The 18,247-nt window shown below is 48.3% G+C and overlaps 1 protein-coding gene across 5 annotated transcripts in view; it reads left to right on the top strand.

Moving 5' to 3' along the window:
- Positions 1–18,247, top strand: part of TET3 (tet methylcytosine dioxygenase 3) — a 111,549-nt gene that overhangs the window by 82,920 nt on the left and 10,382 nt on the right. For all 5 annotated transcript variants that reach the window (XM_088796087.1, XM_088796088.1, XM_088796086.1 and 2 more), the window contains 5 exons: positions 3,976–4,069; positions 10,729–10,937; positions 12,100–12,250; positions 14,729–14,818; positions 15,305–15,442. In XM_088796087.1, coding sequence (XP_088652213.1) covers positions 3,976–4,069; positions 10,729–10,937; positions 12,100–12,250; positions 14,729–14,818; positions 15,305–15,442 — 682 coding nt within the window. The remainder of the gene's footprint in view (positions 1–3,975; positions 4,070–10,728; positions 10,938–12,099; positions 12,251–14,728; positions 14,819–15,304; positions 15,443–18,247) is intronic.

Here is an 18,247-nt window from a genome sequence, read left to right as displayed (position 1 = left end):
ACAAGATTTCTAGATAGCTGTCTAAATAATTTTTAGTTATAGGAGAGTGTGTTTTAAAACAAGGATTAAGAGATAGTGATAAAGTTGAGATTTGTCCTTTTCTTCCCCTCTCATTGCTTTAAAAATAACAGCCAAGTGTAGATTCTTCAGAAACTGATCCAAGGGAGGAATTCCTTTCCAGACCAGGAATACTCATGTTTTTCCTCAGCAACTGGTTTATTTTTATCTTGAGGACCTTGTAAATCATGTAACAGATTGCGTTTCCATCTTTATGTTGGCAGTTAGTAAGCTTCGAGGCAGATTTGCAGATTCCCCGTTAGGAGGAACGTAAGTTCTCATCGTTGGCCCATCGGGGCCTATTCAGGCTCACTCCTGCCTCCTTTTGACTTGATTCTAATTCCTTGAGTTTTCATATGATGAAATGCTCCAGGCTCATCTCAAAAACACACAAGACCCCACTGTTTACATTTTGTGCACAACATCATGTTTGTTTCCTGCTTTACTCTGATTCCATCACCTGCCATTTTTAGCGTATAGAAATCTCTTTAAATTCCTTTCGGAAACAAGGAGGGAAATGAACAATTGATGAATATCACCTGACGGGGGGTCTAGTTTGTGAATGGGCCAGGCTGTCTCTTCCCTAGACCTTGTCCTGGACCCTTTCTCTGCAGGACCACTGTACTGCCAGGAGCTGGCTGAAGGCAGGGAGGGGAAGTGTGCTTATGTTGGTGCTTTTCACTTATGCCTGGTAAAGATTTGGAGAAGTGGGGGGAGTCAAAGCAAATTCTAAAATATAATCCCAATGTATTTATGCATTCCACACTTCCTGGGTACCCAGCTCCTCACTTCCATAGGTAATTGGAGTCAGTTGTTCAAATCCGTATGTGAGAAAGGTGTGCTACACAGTGCCACGTGTCCTCTATTGGAAGGGGCTTCCCTTCAGCCTAGGGGCTCATTAAATGTTTATTCTAGAAATGAAGAGCCAGCACTGTGCTAGCAAATCCTCGGAGTTTGGGGGAGCTGGTCTCATTACTGTGTGATAGAGGTAACCCCGAAAAAAACAGCACTTTAGATCAGTGGTTCTGAAACTTGGGCGTGCCGCAGTCTCCTGAAGGGCTTGTGAGAGTACACATCGCGGGGTGCCACCCCCCAGGTTTCTGACCCAGCAGGTCTGGGGTGGGACCTTGGCGTCTGCGTTCCTCCCGAGTTCCCAGGTGGCCCTGGCCCCACCTGTAAGAACTACTAGGTAAGATGATCAGGTTACCCTCGAGAATAAGGTTTCAGCCTGTCCTTGCAGACTTAGTTTAGGGTCTAAGAATTCATCTAAATTCTAAAAGGGCCCCTTAATAGTAGGCCAGGAAGTGACATGTTCAAGATAAAGGAACTAAATCCAGAGTTGGCTGGTTGTCTTTAAGCATTGAGACAGTTCTGGTTTAAAAAAAAAAAAAAAGTCTAGCTCGTCATTCAGTGCTTCCCCCTTTTATTTGCTCTCAAATATGAAGTTGACTGCAGGCAGCATTTTTCTCAAGGGTGGGATGGTGCAGAAGGTCCTGGTCAGAAAGCCCGCGTCAGTGTCCTCAGCTCACCCTCCTGTGGGGAACATGATATCCTGTCCATTTTGGTGAGAGCAGTGTGGTCACCTCGGGCTGTTCTTCCCACAGCGACCCCAGCACCGAGTGCCCCGGCTCTGCACTCAGGGGCCGCTTCCTGATAAATGCTTGTTGAATTGAAAGCTTTCCAGGAGCCAAACAAAAGCGGCACTATCTGGTCTTTTTTCTTGAGCCAGAGCACGCTATATAAACTCCCCCGAGTCCCGTCCTCAAGCACATTCTATAAGGGACTAACAGAGCCTTGGAATTTTCACATGGTAATGATCAGAAACACTTTTCAACTCTTCACTGAGACGTGAGTGAACTAGAGAACTCAGAGAACCCTGAGATCAGCATTTTAAAAAATATTTGCTGTCTTTTCCAATCACAAAAATAAAACATGTCTGTAAGAGACCTTTTAAAAAAGTTTAGAGTGAAGACAACTTTCTAGCAATTATCCTTCCCAGAAGAAACTTTCAAAGAAATGATGCTTACCTTTCAACTTTTTTCAAAAAATTGAAGTGTTTACAAAAATATATATATATATAGATATAAAGAAATTTTGAATGGAATCAGTCATACTATGCCCACTGTTTGCAGCTGCTTCCCCCCTTAATTTCTTCCATGTCAGTACATGTAATTCTGTCAACTCCTTTTTGATGGCTACGTGGTTTGCCATTGACTGTGTGGAAATTTGTTATATTTATTATATTTTATTTAGCCAGCCCTATACTGGACACTTAAGTTGTTTCTGATTTTTCTGTTGGTGATGCAACAATAAATCTAATTCCTAAATCTTGTACAGTTATTTCTGAGGTAGAGATTTCTAGAAGTGGAGTGGATGAGATAGAACATATGGGTAACTATATAGCATATGTAAACAACATGTATAATCATAATAGCTATGATAATATTATGTTCTATTAAATAGCATGTTAAAATAGTGTGCCGTAATTGGGTTCATTGCAGAAATCTAAGGACAGTTTGATTTAGACAATCTGTTTAAATAGCATGCCATGTTAATTGACCACAGGAGAAAAACCATTCAATCGTCTATCTTCTTAGGTGCTAAAAAATGTACCTGACAGAAGTAATCAATTCTTGATTAAAAATCCTTAGAACAGGAAACCCTTAGTGGAACCCTTCAAAATAAGGAAGTCTCTGTCTCCATCCCAAAGTCAGCTAACTTTGTGCTCAGTTGTGAATAGTTGGGAACATTTCTGGTTCCCAGCTATTCACAACTGGTAAATTCAGGAAATAAGCAAAGATGCTTGCTCATACCTCAGAAGCACTGGCCAGTACAGAGAGATGAGAGACTGAAATAAAGACATAAAGAGCGGAAAGGGGGAGGTGGCAAATGACCGCTATTTGCAGACGATATAATATTGTACTTGAAACCAAAAAGCTATTAAAAATAGGACAATTCAGTAAGATGGCTGTTTACATTATTAAGACTAATTAATATTTATTGGGCTCCTCCCTCATGCCAGGAACTTCAGAGCACTTTAAATAATGCACTCCCTGTGGATTACCTCATTTGATCTTTTTCAAAGCCTAGGAGGTAGGAATTATTTTTATCTCCATTTTACAGATGAGGAAGCTGAGGCTTAGAGAAATGCAGTCGTTGGACCACAGTCCTTCTAGCAAGAAAGTGGCTGGGCTGGCGCTCGAGCCCAGTCTGTCTGACCTCCAAGGCTGTACTTTAAGCATCGTGGCCCCCAGGTAGTTGTGTGGCCTTGGGCAGATCAGTTCAGCTCTGGGGCCCATAGTTGCATCACCTCTGAATGTGCTGTGGTGAATTAGATGGTCTCAGAATCCGGGAGTGTGTGCACATGTGTGGGGGCCAAGGCAGGAGTATGTGCGGGAACCAGATGAGTTTACTGTCCGGGGGAATCTCGGAGCCAGTCTGTGCTTTGTAGGGTCACTTCCCCCCAGCCTCAGCTGCCCTCATCATGTTCAAGTGTCAGCTGGGGATTGCTGAAAGAGAATAATAAGGGTTTCCCCATTTATTTTCTTGTGTGTATTGAATTTATAAATAGCTAACTCTGGGGGTGACTCGGCCAACAGGGCTGGATACAAATGCCTGCATTTGGCCTTTGGTTTGAGTACCTTTCTGGAGGCTCAGAGGCAATAATCAGGAACATTCTGTTGGACTTCCCCCTCTGCCCTGGGACAGAGCTGGACCAGATGGACCAGAGGCCCTGGGAACCTGGAAGTGGCCACTGTGTCCCCAGAGGCTCTAAGCACAGAATAAACATTCACATCTTTCTCTTTCTCCTCTGTTGCCCCCACAGTAACTAGAAACCCACTGGGGCTTGCCTTCTTACTGTAAGTTGCTCTCCTTTGGGCTCTGCTGTGCTAATGATGCTTCTGTCTCCCTCTCCAGGTATGGAGAGAAGGGGAAAGCCATCCGGATTGAGAAGGTCATCTACACCGGGAAGGAGGGGAAGAGCTCACGTGGCTGTCCCATTGCAAAGTGGGTGAGTGTCTTGACCCCATGGCCAAAGCTGGGCCTCACTCTCCAGGGTTGGGCTGTGGAAGAAGCAGACATGTTTACTGTCCAGGGAATCTTGGAGCTGGCATCTGGTGCTTAGTTACAGTCATTTTCCCCCAGCTCTTTGTCCTCCTTTTATTTAAATGCCGGCACCTGGCATCCTGGGTTGACCTCCGAACTGCTCTAGTTGTTATTCTCAGCTCATACCGTCCCCGTGGTTCAGAGCTTTTTGGAGAATTAAAGAGGGAGCTGGAGATGGTGTCTTACCCAAGACGGGCCCCACTGTGCCAACTCTTTGACTCCTCTGCCCTTCTGTGTCCCTGGAGCTTCCGGCGTTTCTGTCTCCTGTCTGGAAGGGGCAAGGCTAGGCAGTTGAGGGACAGCCTTGCCCCTACCTTGCTTCTGAGCCACTGTTTCCTGTAAGGCAGCCCGAGTGTCTCAGCAGGAAGATGTCAGTCACTCAGACACCAGTTTCACCCAATCAAAGTTTTCTGACCACAAAGGTGCTTCCAATCCACAAAGAGAGTTCTAGAACCACCCCAGACAGAGTGCTCAGGGGCAGCAGCAAGGTCATCAGGGGCTTGGAGCCCAGCACTATGCTGGGTGCTTGGTAGGGGGACATGCGGGGAAAAGCGAAGGCTCTGTCCCTATGTTCCAGCTGCTTATGATGCCGAGACACATGAAACAACATCACAGCAACGTGAATAATCGAGGTTTAACTTGGAGAGGCCAACTTGGTACTAGAGAGTTCGGGGGCAGGAACATCAGGCTAGGTTTCCCGGAGGAGGTGGCCGTGCGTGGGGCTGTGTTTGCAGGGACATATTAAGCGGGCTGAGGTGAGGGGAGCAGCATTCCTGGTGAGAGTCATATGCACAAAGGCAGGAAGGCTGAGTGAACTCTCACGTGGCTCACTTGGCGTGAGGGACGATGGTAAATGCCCTTTGTCAGCCTGTGTCCATCTGGGCACATGCCTGTTCTTATCTTGTATCTACCCCAGGCCTTTGCACCTTTGTACTTAATGAACATAAAAGGTGTCTGAACTTGAACTACCCCCTGTCTGTTTGTAGCAATTTTCAGTCAGTATTGCAGAATTATATACAACAAAAGAATCTGGAACTACGTAGAGCATTCACAGGTATGAAGAAGCTTGTTGTCCCCACCCTCATGGAAGATGGTCATTTCAGTGAGAGGCTATGTCTGTCTAGGGCTGATCGGAGGGGAGGGCGTTACCCCCGCAGAGGACCCATCACGGAAGTGACATCTGCCCCTTTCTTCGGCTAATTCATGCAGTGCAGGAATTCCAAAGTCTTGGGCAGGAAACTAAAGATCCTTAGAGCACAGGTAGAGCTAGGGACAGAAACAGCACTTGAAGGAAAGAAAACAGCTGGCTCTTTTCAGTGGATGGCACTGAAGAAGAGAATATACATTGCCAGCCCTTCGATACCCATGATCAAGCGGTAACACCTGGCCAGGACCTGTGTGTCCATACCGAGGGCTGGGAAGAGCATGGTGACCTGGGCAGGAAGGAGAGAGGCACCCAGGTAAAGTGTGAGGACAGTTCCTAGGGCTGTGAGAGGAGAGCAGAATGATGGAGTGGGAGGAACTGGTTCTCAGTGTGTCCTCTGGGGTCTGGACAGAGCCCAGAACGGAGCACAGGGAGCCCTGTGAACTTGAGGTTTTGTCCAAAGGGTGAAGCAGCTCATGGGTGACATCCCTGAGCCCTGGTGGGTGACAGTAGCTTTGAAAGAGAAGTCCAGATGGCAGGGAATGCATAGTGACAGCATTCCCAGAGGTGGGGAAATTCCTGTATCTGATGAGTGAAGATAAAAGGTCAGAAGAAAGAAATTGTTTTTTACAAGAAGAACAAATGGTGGTAGATCATAGAGCTCTTACAGTGTCAAGAAAATGGCAGGTGTGTGTGTGTGTGTGTGTGTGTGTGTGTGTGTGTGTGTGTGTTTTCTAACCATCTACTATAGTGGGATAGACTTCTCTTGTTTTTTTGTCTACACAGCAACCAAACACCCTATGTGTTTTGGTTGGTAGGGCTCATCTAAAGAGTACCCCCTCCTTAGAAGTTGGAAAGAGGCAGGTGTTCCCTTCCCTGCCCCCCTGGGGAAGTCACTAGCAAACACCAGGAAGGAAAGATTATTCTTGGTAGCAGAGTGGTGTCAAGAGCCTAGGACAGTGGTATGTGGCCACAGCAAGTGGGACAGTGCCTCTTGTGGCTCTCCCCGTCCTACCTGGTCCCATGTCTAGAGCCTGGGCTTTCTTTTCCAACCAGGGTTCGTGTCCCTATTTGTAGCCTGAACCCCTAACCAGAACCTTTAGCTGAAAGCAGTATGCCTGACAAGTTCTAGAGCTGACTGGCCAGGATCTTGGGAACCAAGTTGAGGCATATCATGGGTACTCAGCAAATGTATGTTAAGAAAGCAGTGAGATGAACCAGATAGCCAATGGTAATCTCTGATTTTTTTTTTATTTTTTTTTTTAAGATTTTATTGGGGAAGGGGAACAGGACTTTATTGGGGAACAGTGTGTACTTCCAGGACTTTTTTTTTTTTTCCAAGTCAAGTTGTCCTTTCAATCTTAGTTGTGGAGGGTGCAGCTCAGCTCCAGGACCAGTTGCCGTTCCTAGTTGCAGGGGTCGCAGCCCACCATCCCTTGCAGGAGTCGAACCGGCAACCTTGTGGTTGAGAGGATGCGCTCCAACCAACTGAGCCATCCAGGAGCTCAGTGGCAGCTCAGCTCAAGGTGCCGTGTTCAATCTAGTTGTAGGGGGCGCTGCCCACCATCCCTTGTGGGACTCGAGGAATTGAACTGGCAACCTTGTGGTTAAGAGCCCACTGGCCCATGTGGGAATCGAACCGGCAGCCTTCGGAGTTAGGAGCATGGAGCTCTAACTGCCTGAACCACCGGGTCGGCCCATAATCTCTGATTTTTAAGGTGGCCTAGACAAAGTATGAAAGTCACCAAGCATGGGAGTAGAAGAGTGACCCACGTAGCATTCTGAAGGCTCAGAATAAACGGGAGCATGCTAGAAAATAAAAGAAAAATGGGCTTTTGGTAGAAAAACTGCAGAGATGTTGCATGGGCCAGTCTGTAAACGTAACAGGTCAGAAGGCAGGTATGTGAAGGCCCATTAGGGGCATGAGACTTACTGGGGATCCCCAGGGAGTGGAACTAAGTACCAAGGGTGGGAATAGAGGATACAGGAGGATAGATTTGTGGTTCTATTGGGTGCTGTGTTGTTCTCAGTTCAGTGTTGCAGGAATTCCTGCCCAGGATCTAGGTGAGATGTTTGTGATTCTGTGATGGTGTGTGACCCATGTGTGTTGCCATGCTCGGGTGCTGCTGTATCCGTGCCTCTCGTTGCCTTTGATGCTGGCACTCTGCATTCCGTCCTGGGTTCCTTCATAGAGTGTGGGTAGGGAGCACCTCCTTATTGTTTTCTTGAGTTGCACCCATAGGCTGGTGACAGTGTGGCCACAGAGAGCTTCTGCTTGTGCCTAGTGACATGTGTGTGTTTGCCACTTGGGAAACCAAAAGGATGTGGCTCAGTCACAGCTTGACAGAACAGGTGTCTCCCTGCATGCTCCGAACACATGTCCCAGGAGTGCAGTAAGACACTGAGCCGAGGTTGACAATAGTGCCTCAGCAATCCCAGTCACACAGACCACTGTCTTACCAGTACCTGCAGGTCTGTGCGGCTGCCCTGATGTGCCGAGCTCAGTGTGTGGGAAGCCAGGCGATCTTACTGGGAGTTCCAACACACATGTGTGTGTTCAGGTGTCACAGATCCCAAAAAACAATAAAAAAAAAAAGATATAATTGATGCTTCCATGGGGGGACTGGGGGGCACCATTTTCACCATGGCTCAAAGCAGAAACTCATGACCTGGAGATGTGTTTTCCTTAGCATCCAAGGTGTTCTTTAACATTTTGAAGGAAATTCTGACACCTTCTTCCACATGGATGAACCTTGAGGACATTATGCGAAGTGAAACAAAACCCATCACAAAAGGACAAATATTGTACGAGTCCACTTATATGAGCTACCCAGAGTAGTCAAATTCGTGGAGTCGGAAAGTAGAATAGTGGTTACTAAGTGTGGGCTGAGGTCAGGAGAATGGAGAGTTAGTGTTTAATGGGTATAGAGCTTCTGTTTGGGAAGATGGAAAGTTCTGCAGACAGAAAAATTCTGGTGATGGTTACACAACAGTGGGAGTGTACTTAGTGCCTCTGCACTGTACACTTCAAAATAGCTACAATGGTCAATTTTGTATCATGTGTATTTTGCCACAAAATTATTGAATTTGGTATTCTCGTCTTTTTAAAGGGAGATTTCATGTAATAGTATAGATTTCTATTTTCTCCTTACAAAATTGGAAGAGGTAGCTGCACTAGGCTGGAATTGCCTCCATGCAGCGTGACACTCCCTACACTGATGAAGAGGTGGCCTGGCTTCCTCCTTCTGAAGGGGCAGGTGCTTTTTGCGGTGCCATGGTCCACACCACACCCTGGTCCACACCACACCCTGGTCCACACCACGCCCTGGTCTGACGTCTGGCCTGCGTCCCCCATTTACATCACCTGCCTGGCTGCCCGAGACACTCCCCGCACTGATGTACTCACGATGTACATCACTGATGTACAAGTCTGTCTCCAGCCAGGGCGCCTCTTGACGTCCAGGCCCTACTGGAAATACTGTGTTTCCCCGAAAATAAGACCTAGCCGGACCATCAGCTCTAAAGCGTCTTTTGGAACAAAAATTAATATAAGAGCAGGTCTTATTTTACTATAATGTAAGACCAGGTATCACATCATATATATTATATCATATAATACTGTGTCTTATATGAATTTTTGCTCCAAAAGACACATCAGAACTGATGGTCCGGCTAGGTCTTATTTTCGGGGAAATGCGGTAGCCACTTGGGGGTTCCAAAGTACCCCAACCCTGGTGTGTTCCCCGTTAACAACACCCACCCACTCTCCTACACTTAAATGACATGGAAGTCCTTTAAGACTTTTCCAGCCCCTGTCATCAGCTGGTCCCAAAGTCACCCTTCTCCTGAGTGTCTCTGGAATCGGTTCCTTTTCCTATTTCATTCTTCACTGCTCTCGTTCCAGACTTGGTGTTTTGCTTGTGTTACGTCCATGGTTTCCTAACTGGCCTCCTAGTCTCTCTGCTCTCCCAACCATCTGTCCCCCCCTTTCTACAGCATGAAGCTATTTACAAAAATAAGCCCCTTGCTTATAGTCCTTGGAACCCCCGCCTTGGGTCCGTGTCCATCAGCCGGACACTCAGAGCCCTTCCCAGTCTCCGCTCTTCACAGGCCCCCACCTCTTATCTGCTCACAGAATTACTTGGGATCCTCTGGGGAGATGCAGCCACCTCCTTCCCCAGCTCCCAGGGCCCTTTGCCTTGACATACTGTTTTGTTAGCCAGGACAGTGTTTCGCGAGTGAGTGAAGAGGGAGGTGAGAACCTGGGGGAGGGAATGGCCGGGGCCTGAGGGGGAGAGGACTGCAGTGCCCAAGGCCCTTGCTTTCTGTCAACAGCCTTATTGAGTCACATATGATACAGTCCACCCATTTGAAGTATACAATTCAGTGATTTGGGGTATATTACATTATTAATTTTTTAAAATTATATTAAAATATACATAACAAAATTTGCCATATTAACTATTTTTAAGTGTACCGTTCAGTGATATCAGTTACATTCATATTGTTATGAAACCGTCACCACAATCTTATCTCCAAAACTTTTTCGTCGTCCCATTCTGACACTCTACCTGTTAAACTCCCCCTTCCCCCTTCCCGCTTCCCCCTCAGCACCTGGCAACCACTGTCCTACTTTCTTTATGTGTTTAACTGCTGCAGGTACCTCATATAAGTGGAATCATACAGTATTTGTCCTCTTGTGTCTGGTGTACTTCACTCAGCGTCATGTCCTCAAGATTCATCCACGTTGTAGCAGGTGTCACAATTTCATTCCTTTTTAAGACTGAATAATCCACCGTCTGGCCATGCTGCGTTTTGTTTATCCATTCATCCGTCGATGGACACTATTGATTCCGCCTTTGGCTGATGCAAATAATGCTGCTCTGAACATGGGGGTGCAGGTGTCTGAGTCCCCGCTCTCAGTTCCCTTAAGTATATATCTAGCAATGGGGTTGCCTAGTCGTGTGGTAATTGGATGGTTAGCTGTATGAGGAACTGCCAAAAACTGGTTTTTGCAGCACCAAGGTCATTGCTTTCTAACTGAAAACACAGATAGGCAGTATTTTCTCTCCCAATGTTTTAGGACAACGTGAAAGTCTCTGAATATATTTTGGCTTAGAATTTTATCTCTGTATTTTCATTCCTAAGTCTACATAAATCGCCAATAACTTAGATTGCATAATAATCATTTCTTATTTTCTTCTTTAGAAAAATAACTTCTGAGTTTTTCGTTCGCTAATTATAACGGTCTCGCAGCCTGTGTGGTTGCTGTTGCCCAGGTGGGACACCCCAGGACACTGCCCTAAAGACCTGCACACGCAGGTCTGGTCGGCAGAAGTGAGGGGTGTGTGGCCTCCTGTGCAGAGGAGTGTGTTTGCTGGCCCCGCGGCTAACGGCACCTGCCCGCCCCGCCCCTGCAGGTGATCCGCCGGCACACGCTGGAGGAGAAGCTGCTGTGCCTTGTGCGGCAGCGGGCAGGCCACCACTGCCAGAATGCCGTGATCGTCATCCTCATCCTGGCCTGGGAGGGCATCCCCCGCAGCCTGGGAGACACACTGTACCAGGAGCTCACTGATACCCTCCGGAAGTACGGGAACCCCACCAGCCGGAGATGTGGCCTCAACGATGAGTATGTAGCCAGGGCCCCGGGCAGCAGATGCAGGGACTCTGGGAAACCACTCGCCCTCAGACCCAGGGCCCTGTTTGTCCTACAGAGTTAGGCCTTGGGTGGAAAAAATGCTTATACCCACGGATCCCGAGCCGGGTTCTGGTCCTGGCTGGGGAGCATCTGTGAACTTGGCTCAGGGTTGCTCTTGTGCCCTGATCAACTCTGAGGCTCTAGTGATGCTAGTAAGTGTGAAAGTGTGTGAGTGCCCCACTAACATAAGGCAAAAAAACTGCCCTTACAGGGTTTTTCCCCATTTTTAAAAATCAAGCTGTTTTCACTTAGAGTAAAATTCCTCCTTTGAGGTTACAGTTAGAAGAGTTTTGACAAATGTTCACAGTCATGTACCACTACCACCGTAATCCAGATATAGAACAGTTCCATCATCCAAAACTTTTCCCTCGTGTCCCTTAATAGACAGGCTCTTCGCCCACCCCAGCAACCACCAATTCTGTTTCCTCTCCCTTTGCAAGAATGTCATATAAACAGACCCACACAGTGTATAGCTTTTTGAGTCTGGCTTCTTCCCCTGAGCACAGTGTTTCCAAACGTCTTCTGCGGATGTGCGTCAGCAGCCCAGCCCTCTTCACTCCCGAGTCGTATTCCATTACCCAGACGTATCACTGTCTGTCGTTCCCCAGTTGAGGAGCATTTGGGTTGTGTCTGGATTTAATTAAGAGTTGAACTGTTATGGCAGTATTTATTGGTTTAAAGGCTTGTCAGCCCCTGGACCTGCAGGAAGCAGGTGTGTTCAGACCCCGTGGTTCACTTCATTCCCTTGTCTGTGTGGTCTGTGTTAGAGCTGGTCAAGATATTAAAGTTAAGGCAAAATATAAAACTTCCTGTTTTTTTTGATGAGATTCTTTCCACTTTAACAACCCACGTGCACTTCCCAAACAACAGACTCAGACCTCCAGGCCCAGGAGTGGGAACAGAACGGGATGCTCAGCGCTGGCTCTCTACTCAAGGAAACTTAGGAGAGGCATTGAGGGTGGGGAGGGATGTGGTCCTTGTCACTGGGAAGCCAGTGGATGCCAGGCCTCAGCAGGACTTCTCCCTGAGGGAGGAGGAAAGATTCCAGAACAAAAAAGTGTAGTGTGTGCCTAACACGTGATGTGTGTTGCAGCCGGACCTGCGCTTGCCAAGGCAAAGACCCCAACACCTGCGGTGCCTCCTTCTCCTTTGGGTGTTCCTGGAGCATGTACTTCAACGGCTGCAAATATGCTCGGAGCAAGACACCTCGAAAGTTCCGCCTTGCCGGGGACAACCCCAAAGAGGTGAGGAGCGTTCACGGAGCCGCCAGACCCTCCCACTCGCCCTGTCCCACCTGCTTTCTTTCATTGTCCAGCTGGGAGGTGAGGTTAACATGACTCAGATGTACAGAAAACGGAAGTTGCTTTCTGTGCTTCTCTTGCTGTGAAATAATGTGTGAAGAGGTGCAATGAGTGAAAAATTAGGCTTCCCAATTACAGGTGCGTCAGACTCTTCCAGTTTAAAACAGTCTCTTTAAGGTAAATATTCGAATTCCTTATCAGAATTTGACCCTTTTAAAGGGTAATTTCTTTCCTTCATTTTTCCCAAGACGTCTTCCTGGGAGGTGTAGCAGGAAGCGGCCTGTGGTCCTGGGCCATTCTCTGGGCCAGTGCTGGGCTTCCCAAGGCGTCCCTCATTCTGTCCGGCTGCTGGACAGACCTCTCTGTGCAGTTGTCCCGTTGTCTCCTCCCTGGGGGCCTGGCCTAGTCCTCAGGTACTGGGCTGGCATTCACATGACATGGCCTGTAGGCCTGAGGCTTCCTCTGCAGTCTCCTCACCGGAGGCCTGGCCTCCTTTTCAACCCATTGACAACCGGACAGGGGCCTCTGGTTTTCACTGTCGGCTCCGCTCAGGCTGTAGGTACCAGAAGCATCAGGTTAGCTCACCTCCCCCTCTGCCACCTCCCCTCTGCTGTCTGCATGGTGAAGGCCATCTTGAGAGGTTCCAAATGCAAAGAAGTCTCGGGCCTAGCTGGGCTCTCTGTCACTTCCCCTCCAGCCTCCATGGCTCCCTCCTGCCTGAGCTCCTGTGAGGGTGGGATTCTGGGTCCGTCTGCTGGAATCCAGGTAACATCTCCATGCCAGCCCCTACCTCCCAAAGCTCCTCGAACCAGAAGAGATTCTCCCTTTTCCCTGGGGCAGGGACTGCCCTGGGGCACATTTGTTCTATACCATGTAGAAACTTCTAGTTCAGATTTCCAAGCTTTGCTATTCATAAGTCAAAGGAAGCATATTCAAATTTAGAACACTTTTTATCCGCAAAGCCTGGCTTTAGACTGTTGCGTGAACTAGTCTAACGGTTTGATTTGACGCTAGACTTTTATTTACGACAGCATCCGCCCTCCCTAGAAGCAGCAAATGCATTTGCTTCAATGAGTGCAGAAGCCCCAAAGAGGTGAATGCAGAAATTAGGAATGAAAATGCATTGACTTAATTGCTCACCGGTATTTCCCGTTCCATCAGCTGCCATTGCCTGTATCCTTACTAAGTGCTGGGTGCTCTGCCCAGCACCTCTCAGTTAATTTCATGACACCCTGATGACCTCGGCACCATTACCCCTCACTTTCCAGGTGAGGCACATGACTCGCCCAGGGCAGTAATGGCAAAGTCAGGGTTTCAGCCCAGGCGTGTTTTCCCTGAGTTCACGAGCTCACCTCCAAACTGGGCTGGCTTTGGGCCCACTGTGCTAGTGGCAGCATCTGGATGGCAGCCTGAGAGGTGCCGTCAGGGGTGACTGGCAACTCTGCCAGCCCCATTCGATGGACAGCTGAGCAGTTGGTCTCGTTCTTCCGTTTCTAATTCTGTGAAGTGGGTTCTTTTTCTCTCCCCGCTTTCTCCTGCTTTCTTCTCTGAAAGCTCTTCATGCCCTTTCCGAAAACTCTTCAAGGCCTGCTAGGAGCTTCCACAGCCCTACTCGCTACCCTCAGAGGCCCAGAGTTCGGCTGTGGACACCTAAAACTTTCCACCAAGTGTAGTTGGGGGCTGCTGCTTCGTCTAGGGCAGCACTGTCCATTGGAACTTTCTGTGATGATGGGAATGTTCTCTGCTGTCCAGGGCAGGAGCCGCATGGAGCTACTGGACATTTGAAATGTGGCCAGTGCAGCAGAGGGACTGGATTTGAATTGTATTTAATTTTAATTAAAATTAATTTATATTTCAATAGCCACATGTGGCTTGTGACTAACACATGATATGGTGTGTATAGAAAACAAAGCTTTGAAATCTGTGTACCTGGCTCAGGACAGGCTGTGCGCCTGGCTGGCTGTGGAATTCCTAGCATAGACCTTGATCACCCATCTCGGCCTTTATTGACCTGTTTGTAACATGGGAAGAAGGATCCCCATTCATTGCTCATGCTTTTACACGCTACCAAACCGCACCTCTAACCCAGGGTGTGGAGGACTCGAAAGCAAGAACCGTTTTCTGTGTGCTGAGCGGCACTGGGAGCGAGTCTAAGAGAGCAGTGGCTTAGCAGTCGGGCTGACTGGCCTTCAGGCAGGGGCTTTTCCTGGTGAGCTTCAGTGTCTCCAATTTTCAAACAGACACGGTACCATACCCCTCACAGAGGGAACACAGTGAAAACTACCTGGTGGTACCTTACTTTCTACCTTCCCAATGGCACGTAGTTCTGGAATGGCGATGGTTCTGGAGTGCTGGCTGATTTCCAGTGTTCATTTTGCCAGGCAGGCTACTCTGGATATGTGACTGTTCCTCTCTCCACAGGAAGAAGTGCTCCGAAAGAGTTTCCAGGACCTGGCTACCGAAGTTGCGCCCCTGTACAAGCGGCTGGCCCCCCAGGCCTACCAGAACCAGGTACTGGCTCCTGGGCCATTCTCTACCCACATGTCATCCCCATCCCTCTCCAGGCTCCCTGAAGTAGGGAAACGGGGAGTGGGCTCCTCTATGCTCCTTAAGCCCAGCCAGAGATGGAGCAGTGATGCAGTTCTTCGATAAGATCCATTTTTCACACCATGCCGCTGACTGCGTCCCAGACCACCTCTCCTCCATCCCTGGTCTGCATTCCCGGCCACCGCCTCTGGTCTGGTTCCTACTGCCGAGGCTCAAGTGCCTGTCCCTTGCCAGCCTTGCCTCTCCCAGATGAGGCTAGGGGGACCTGAGATAACCCAGGAGGAACTGGTTCCTACAGGCGCCTTAGCCAGAAAACCTCCCTCCTCTGGCCCAAAGGCAAGGCACCTGTAATCCTTAACTTCCCTCCTCCAAGACCTGGCCTCCCCAGGTGCAGAATCAGGGCCACTCACCTCAGGCCACGTGAGCAACTCTCCTTGGCCATCCACACAGGTGACCAATGAGGAAATAGCGATCGACTGCCGCCTGGGGCTGAAGGAAGGGCGGCCCTTCTCGGGGGTCACGGCCTGCATGGACTTCTGTGCCCACGCCCACAAGGACCAGCATAACCTCTACAACGGCTGCACAGTGGTAAGGACGCCTGTGTCCTGTCACAGCCCCACCCACGGGACCATCCTGGGAGGGGACCAACGGGTCTGTGCAGTCAGGAGGCTCGAATAGGGAGGGACCAAGAGACAGATTCTCAGCATCGGGGACTGCCCGCTCCTGCCCGCCTCTCTGAGAAAACTCGCCAGATGCCTGCACAGGCCTGGCCTTGTTTCTGTGGTTAGGTGGATGTTGCAGCCCCTTGGGCACCTGGAGCCCCCAGTTGTCTAAAGCATAGCTCCAGTCTCTGTGAACACTTGGATTGAAACCCAAACAATCTCTCGATTCATTCATTGAGAAAATGTTTACTGTGCCCAGGTATGGCTCTAGATGCCGATGGATAAAATGGACAAAGGTCTGCCCAAGTGTGTGATATACTGTGGGATACACAGGGAAGGCTGAGAGGAAAAGATGACGGCGGGTAAGGGATGAAGTGATAGGAAATATTTCAGATGAAATATTTAACCTAGTGGTCAGAGAGGCTTCTCCGAGGAGGGCACCTGAGCTGAGACATGAATGAAGTGAGAAGGGACTGCTCGTCTGGGGGTGGAGTGCGCCAGACAGAAGGACCAGCACAGGCAGAGGCTCGGAAATGGGAGTTAGAGGAGTGGGCAGGGACCAGGTTGCAGGGAGCCCAGGAGGCCGGGCAGGGCTGTAGGTTGTGTTGTAAGTGTGATGGCAAGTCCTGGGAGGGTTCTTCAGCTGGGAATGGTAAGAGCTCATTTATAAAGTTAGACATGCTCCTTGCTCCTGCAGATGGAGAATAAAGTACGTGAGGTGGGGGTAAGGGAGGGTGGGAGAGAATCAGAGGAAGGAGGCCAGGTAGGAGGCTGAGACAGTTGTCCAGGCCAGAGCCGACAGGGCCTGGGCAGGCATGAGGGTGGGGGCTGGGGGGTAATTGGACAGATTTTGAATGAGTTTGAAAGTACAGCTGAGAGTATGTGCTGATGGACGGGATGTAGGATGAGAAAGAGGGAAGACTTGAGAACCACTCTATGGTTTTTTGCTTGAGCAGCTGGGCAAGTGTTGGTGTTATTTACTGAGATGTAGGATAATGGGGGAGGACCAGGTTGGGGTTAAAAATCAAGACTTCTGTTTTGAGATGCCTGCTAGATGGCCAGGTGGCGATGTGGAAAGGGAAGGGAGAGGGAGGGTCTGGAAAAATGGACTGGGGACTGGAGAGCATGTAGTTCGTGGTTAGAGCCAAGAGGCTGGATGTGGTCACCCGGAGAGAGAGTAGATGGAGAAGACAGGAGGTCCCTCGAAGGCGTGAGGCCAGCTCTGTCCTCTGCTTTCTACCTGGGTCCTGGGCAGTCAGGGCTCCCCGGGGGCTGTGGAAGAGGCAGGGACACTGGCACAATTCACCCAGAGTCTGGTGTAGCTTGTGTCCCCATGGAGACTGCTGGCCCAACCCTAGGATTTCATTTCTCCACCTGTCTTCCTTCTCCATGTCCAAGGCTGAGAAGCAAGATGGGGCAGGCTCCTGCCTACACTGTGTTGTGAGGGTTTCTAGCTGAAATAGAGAGAAAGGGCGGCCCTCCGGGATTAGGAGAGAGGCGGAAAAGGAGGATGGGGCACCGGGAGATGGGAGCACAGGGAGGTTATTTGTATCCCGGAGCTTCTAGAGTTTGCAGAGAAAAAAAGTAAATTTTTTCCAAAATGAATAGTATGTTTTTTACTAAGTAAACAAGTATTCTTTGTAAAAATGTTTAAAATAATATAAGAAAGTATAAATAAATAAAGTAAAAATTGCCTGAAATCTCATAGAGATAACCAGTGTTAGTGTTCTGATGACCATCCGTTTAGACACCTGAGTAGATGCGTGTGTGTGCACGTACAGGTACATAAGCTTCACAGAAATGACATCACATTTGTGTACATGCTGTTCCATGACCTGCCGTTCTTAACTCAAGGATACATGGTGGGCAGCTTTCTGTGTCCGTGGCTGTAGGTTCACTTCATGTTCTAAGGCTGTATGTATGATTTACTTGACCATTCCCCTCCTGTTGAACAGTTCGTACTTTCAGACTTGGTCCTCTGTAAACCACAGGGAGGGGCCGTGCTCACACACCTGTGCAGCGGTGTGTACTCTCCTGGAGGTTCCGGGCTGAGGACAATTTCAGGCTTGTTTTCTGGCTTAGTTGGCAACACAGTGTCTTGTCAACCTTTTTAGTCTTTCCCTGCCTGAGTGGCAAACAGTACAGCCTCATTTTAATTTGTTTCTTTTATTACTAGAGAGATTGAATATCTTTTCCTGTTGTTTTTTTTTTTTGCTCATGTTAATGTCATCTTTGTGACTATCCTATTTGTGTCCTTATTACTGTTATTTTTTTAGCCATATCTGTTGATGTTTTTGAGGTATCTCTGTATGTCAGGGAGAAACAGCGTCTGTTGTCTCTCATTTTTGCCTTTTATTTCTCTCTTGTTTAATGACACTGAGTTTTAGAGAATGGTAGGACCCAGAAAGTATACAGGGGTCTGGCCAGAGCAGAGTAAGTCTGAAGACCACACAAACTCTGGGAAGAAATACACTTGGTAGCGCCTGACACCAAAGGCGAAACTATAGGTGAAAGTATGAATACGGCTGACTGCATAAAAATATTCAGTAATAAAACACCATAATCAAAATTGAAAAGCCAATACAAACAGGAAAACTTTATTTGTAATAAGTGACAAAGGGAATGATGCAAAGATTATATAAATGATAACAAATGAATAATCTAGTATAAAAATGGGCAAAAGGCATAAAACTCACAAAAAAAGGAAGACCGTTAGAGAGTTGTGTTAAAA

Source organism: Rhinolophus sinicus, chromosome 2, assembly GCF_057876585.1.
Source record: "Rhinolophus sinicus isolate RSI-liver-muscle chromosome 2, RSI-T2T, whole genome shotgun sequence".
In the NCBI taxonomy this organism is placed as follows: Eukaryota; Metazoa; Chordata; class Mammalia; order Chiroptera; family Rhinolophidae; genus Rhinolophus; species Rhinolophus sinicus.
The sequence above is the reverse complement of the archived record's forward strand: the minus strand, read 5'-3'. Positions and strand labels throughout refer to the sequence as shown.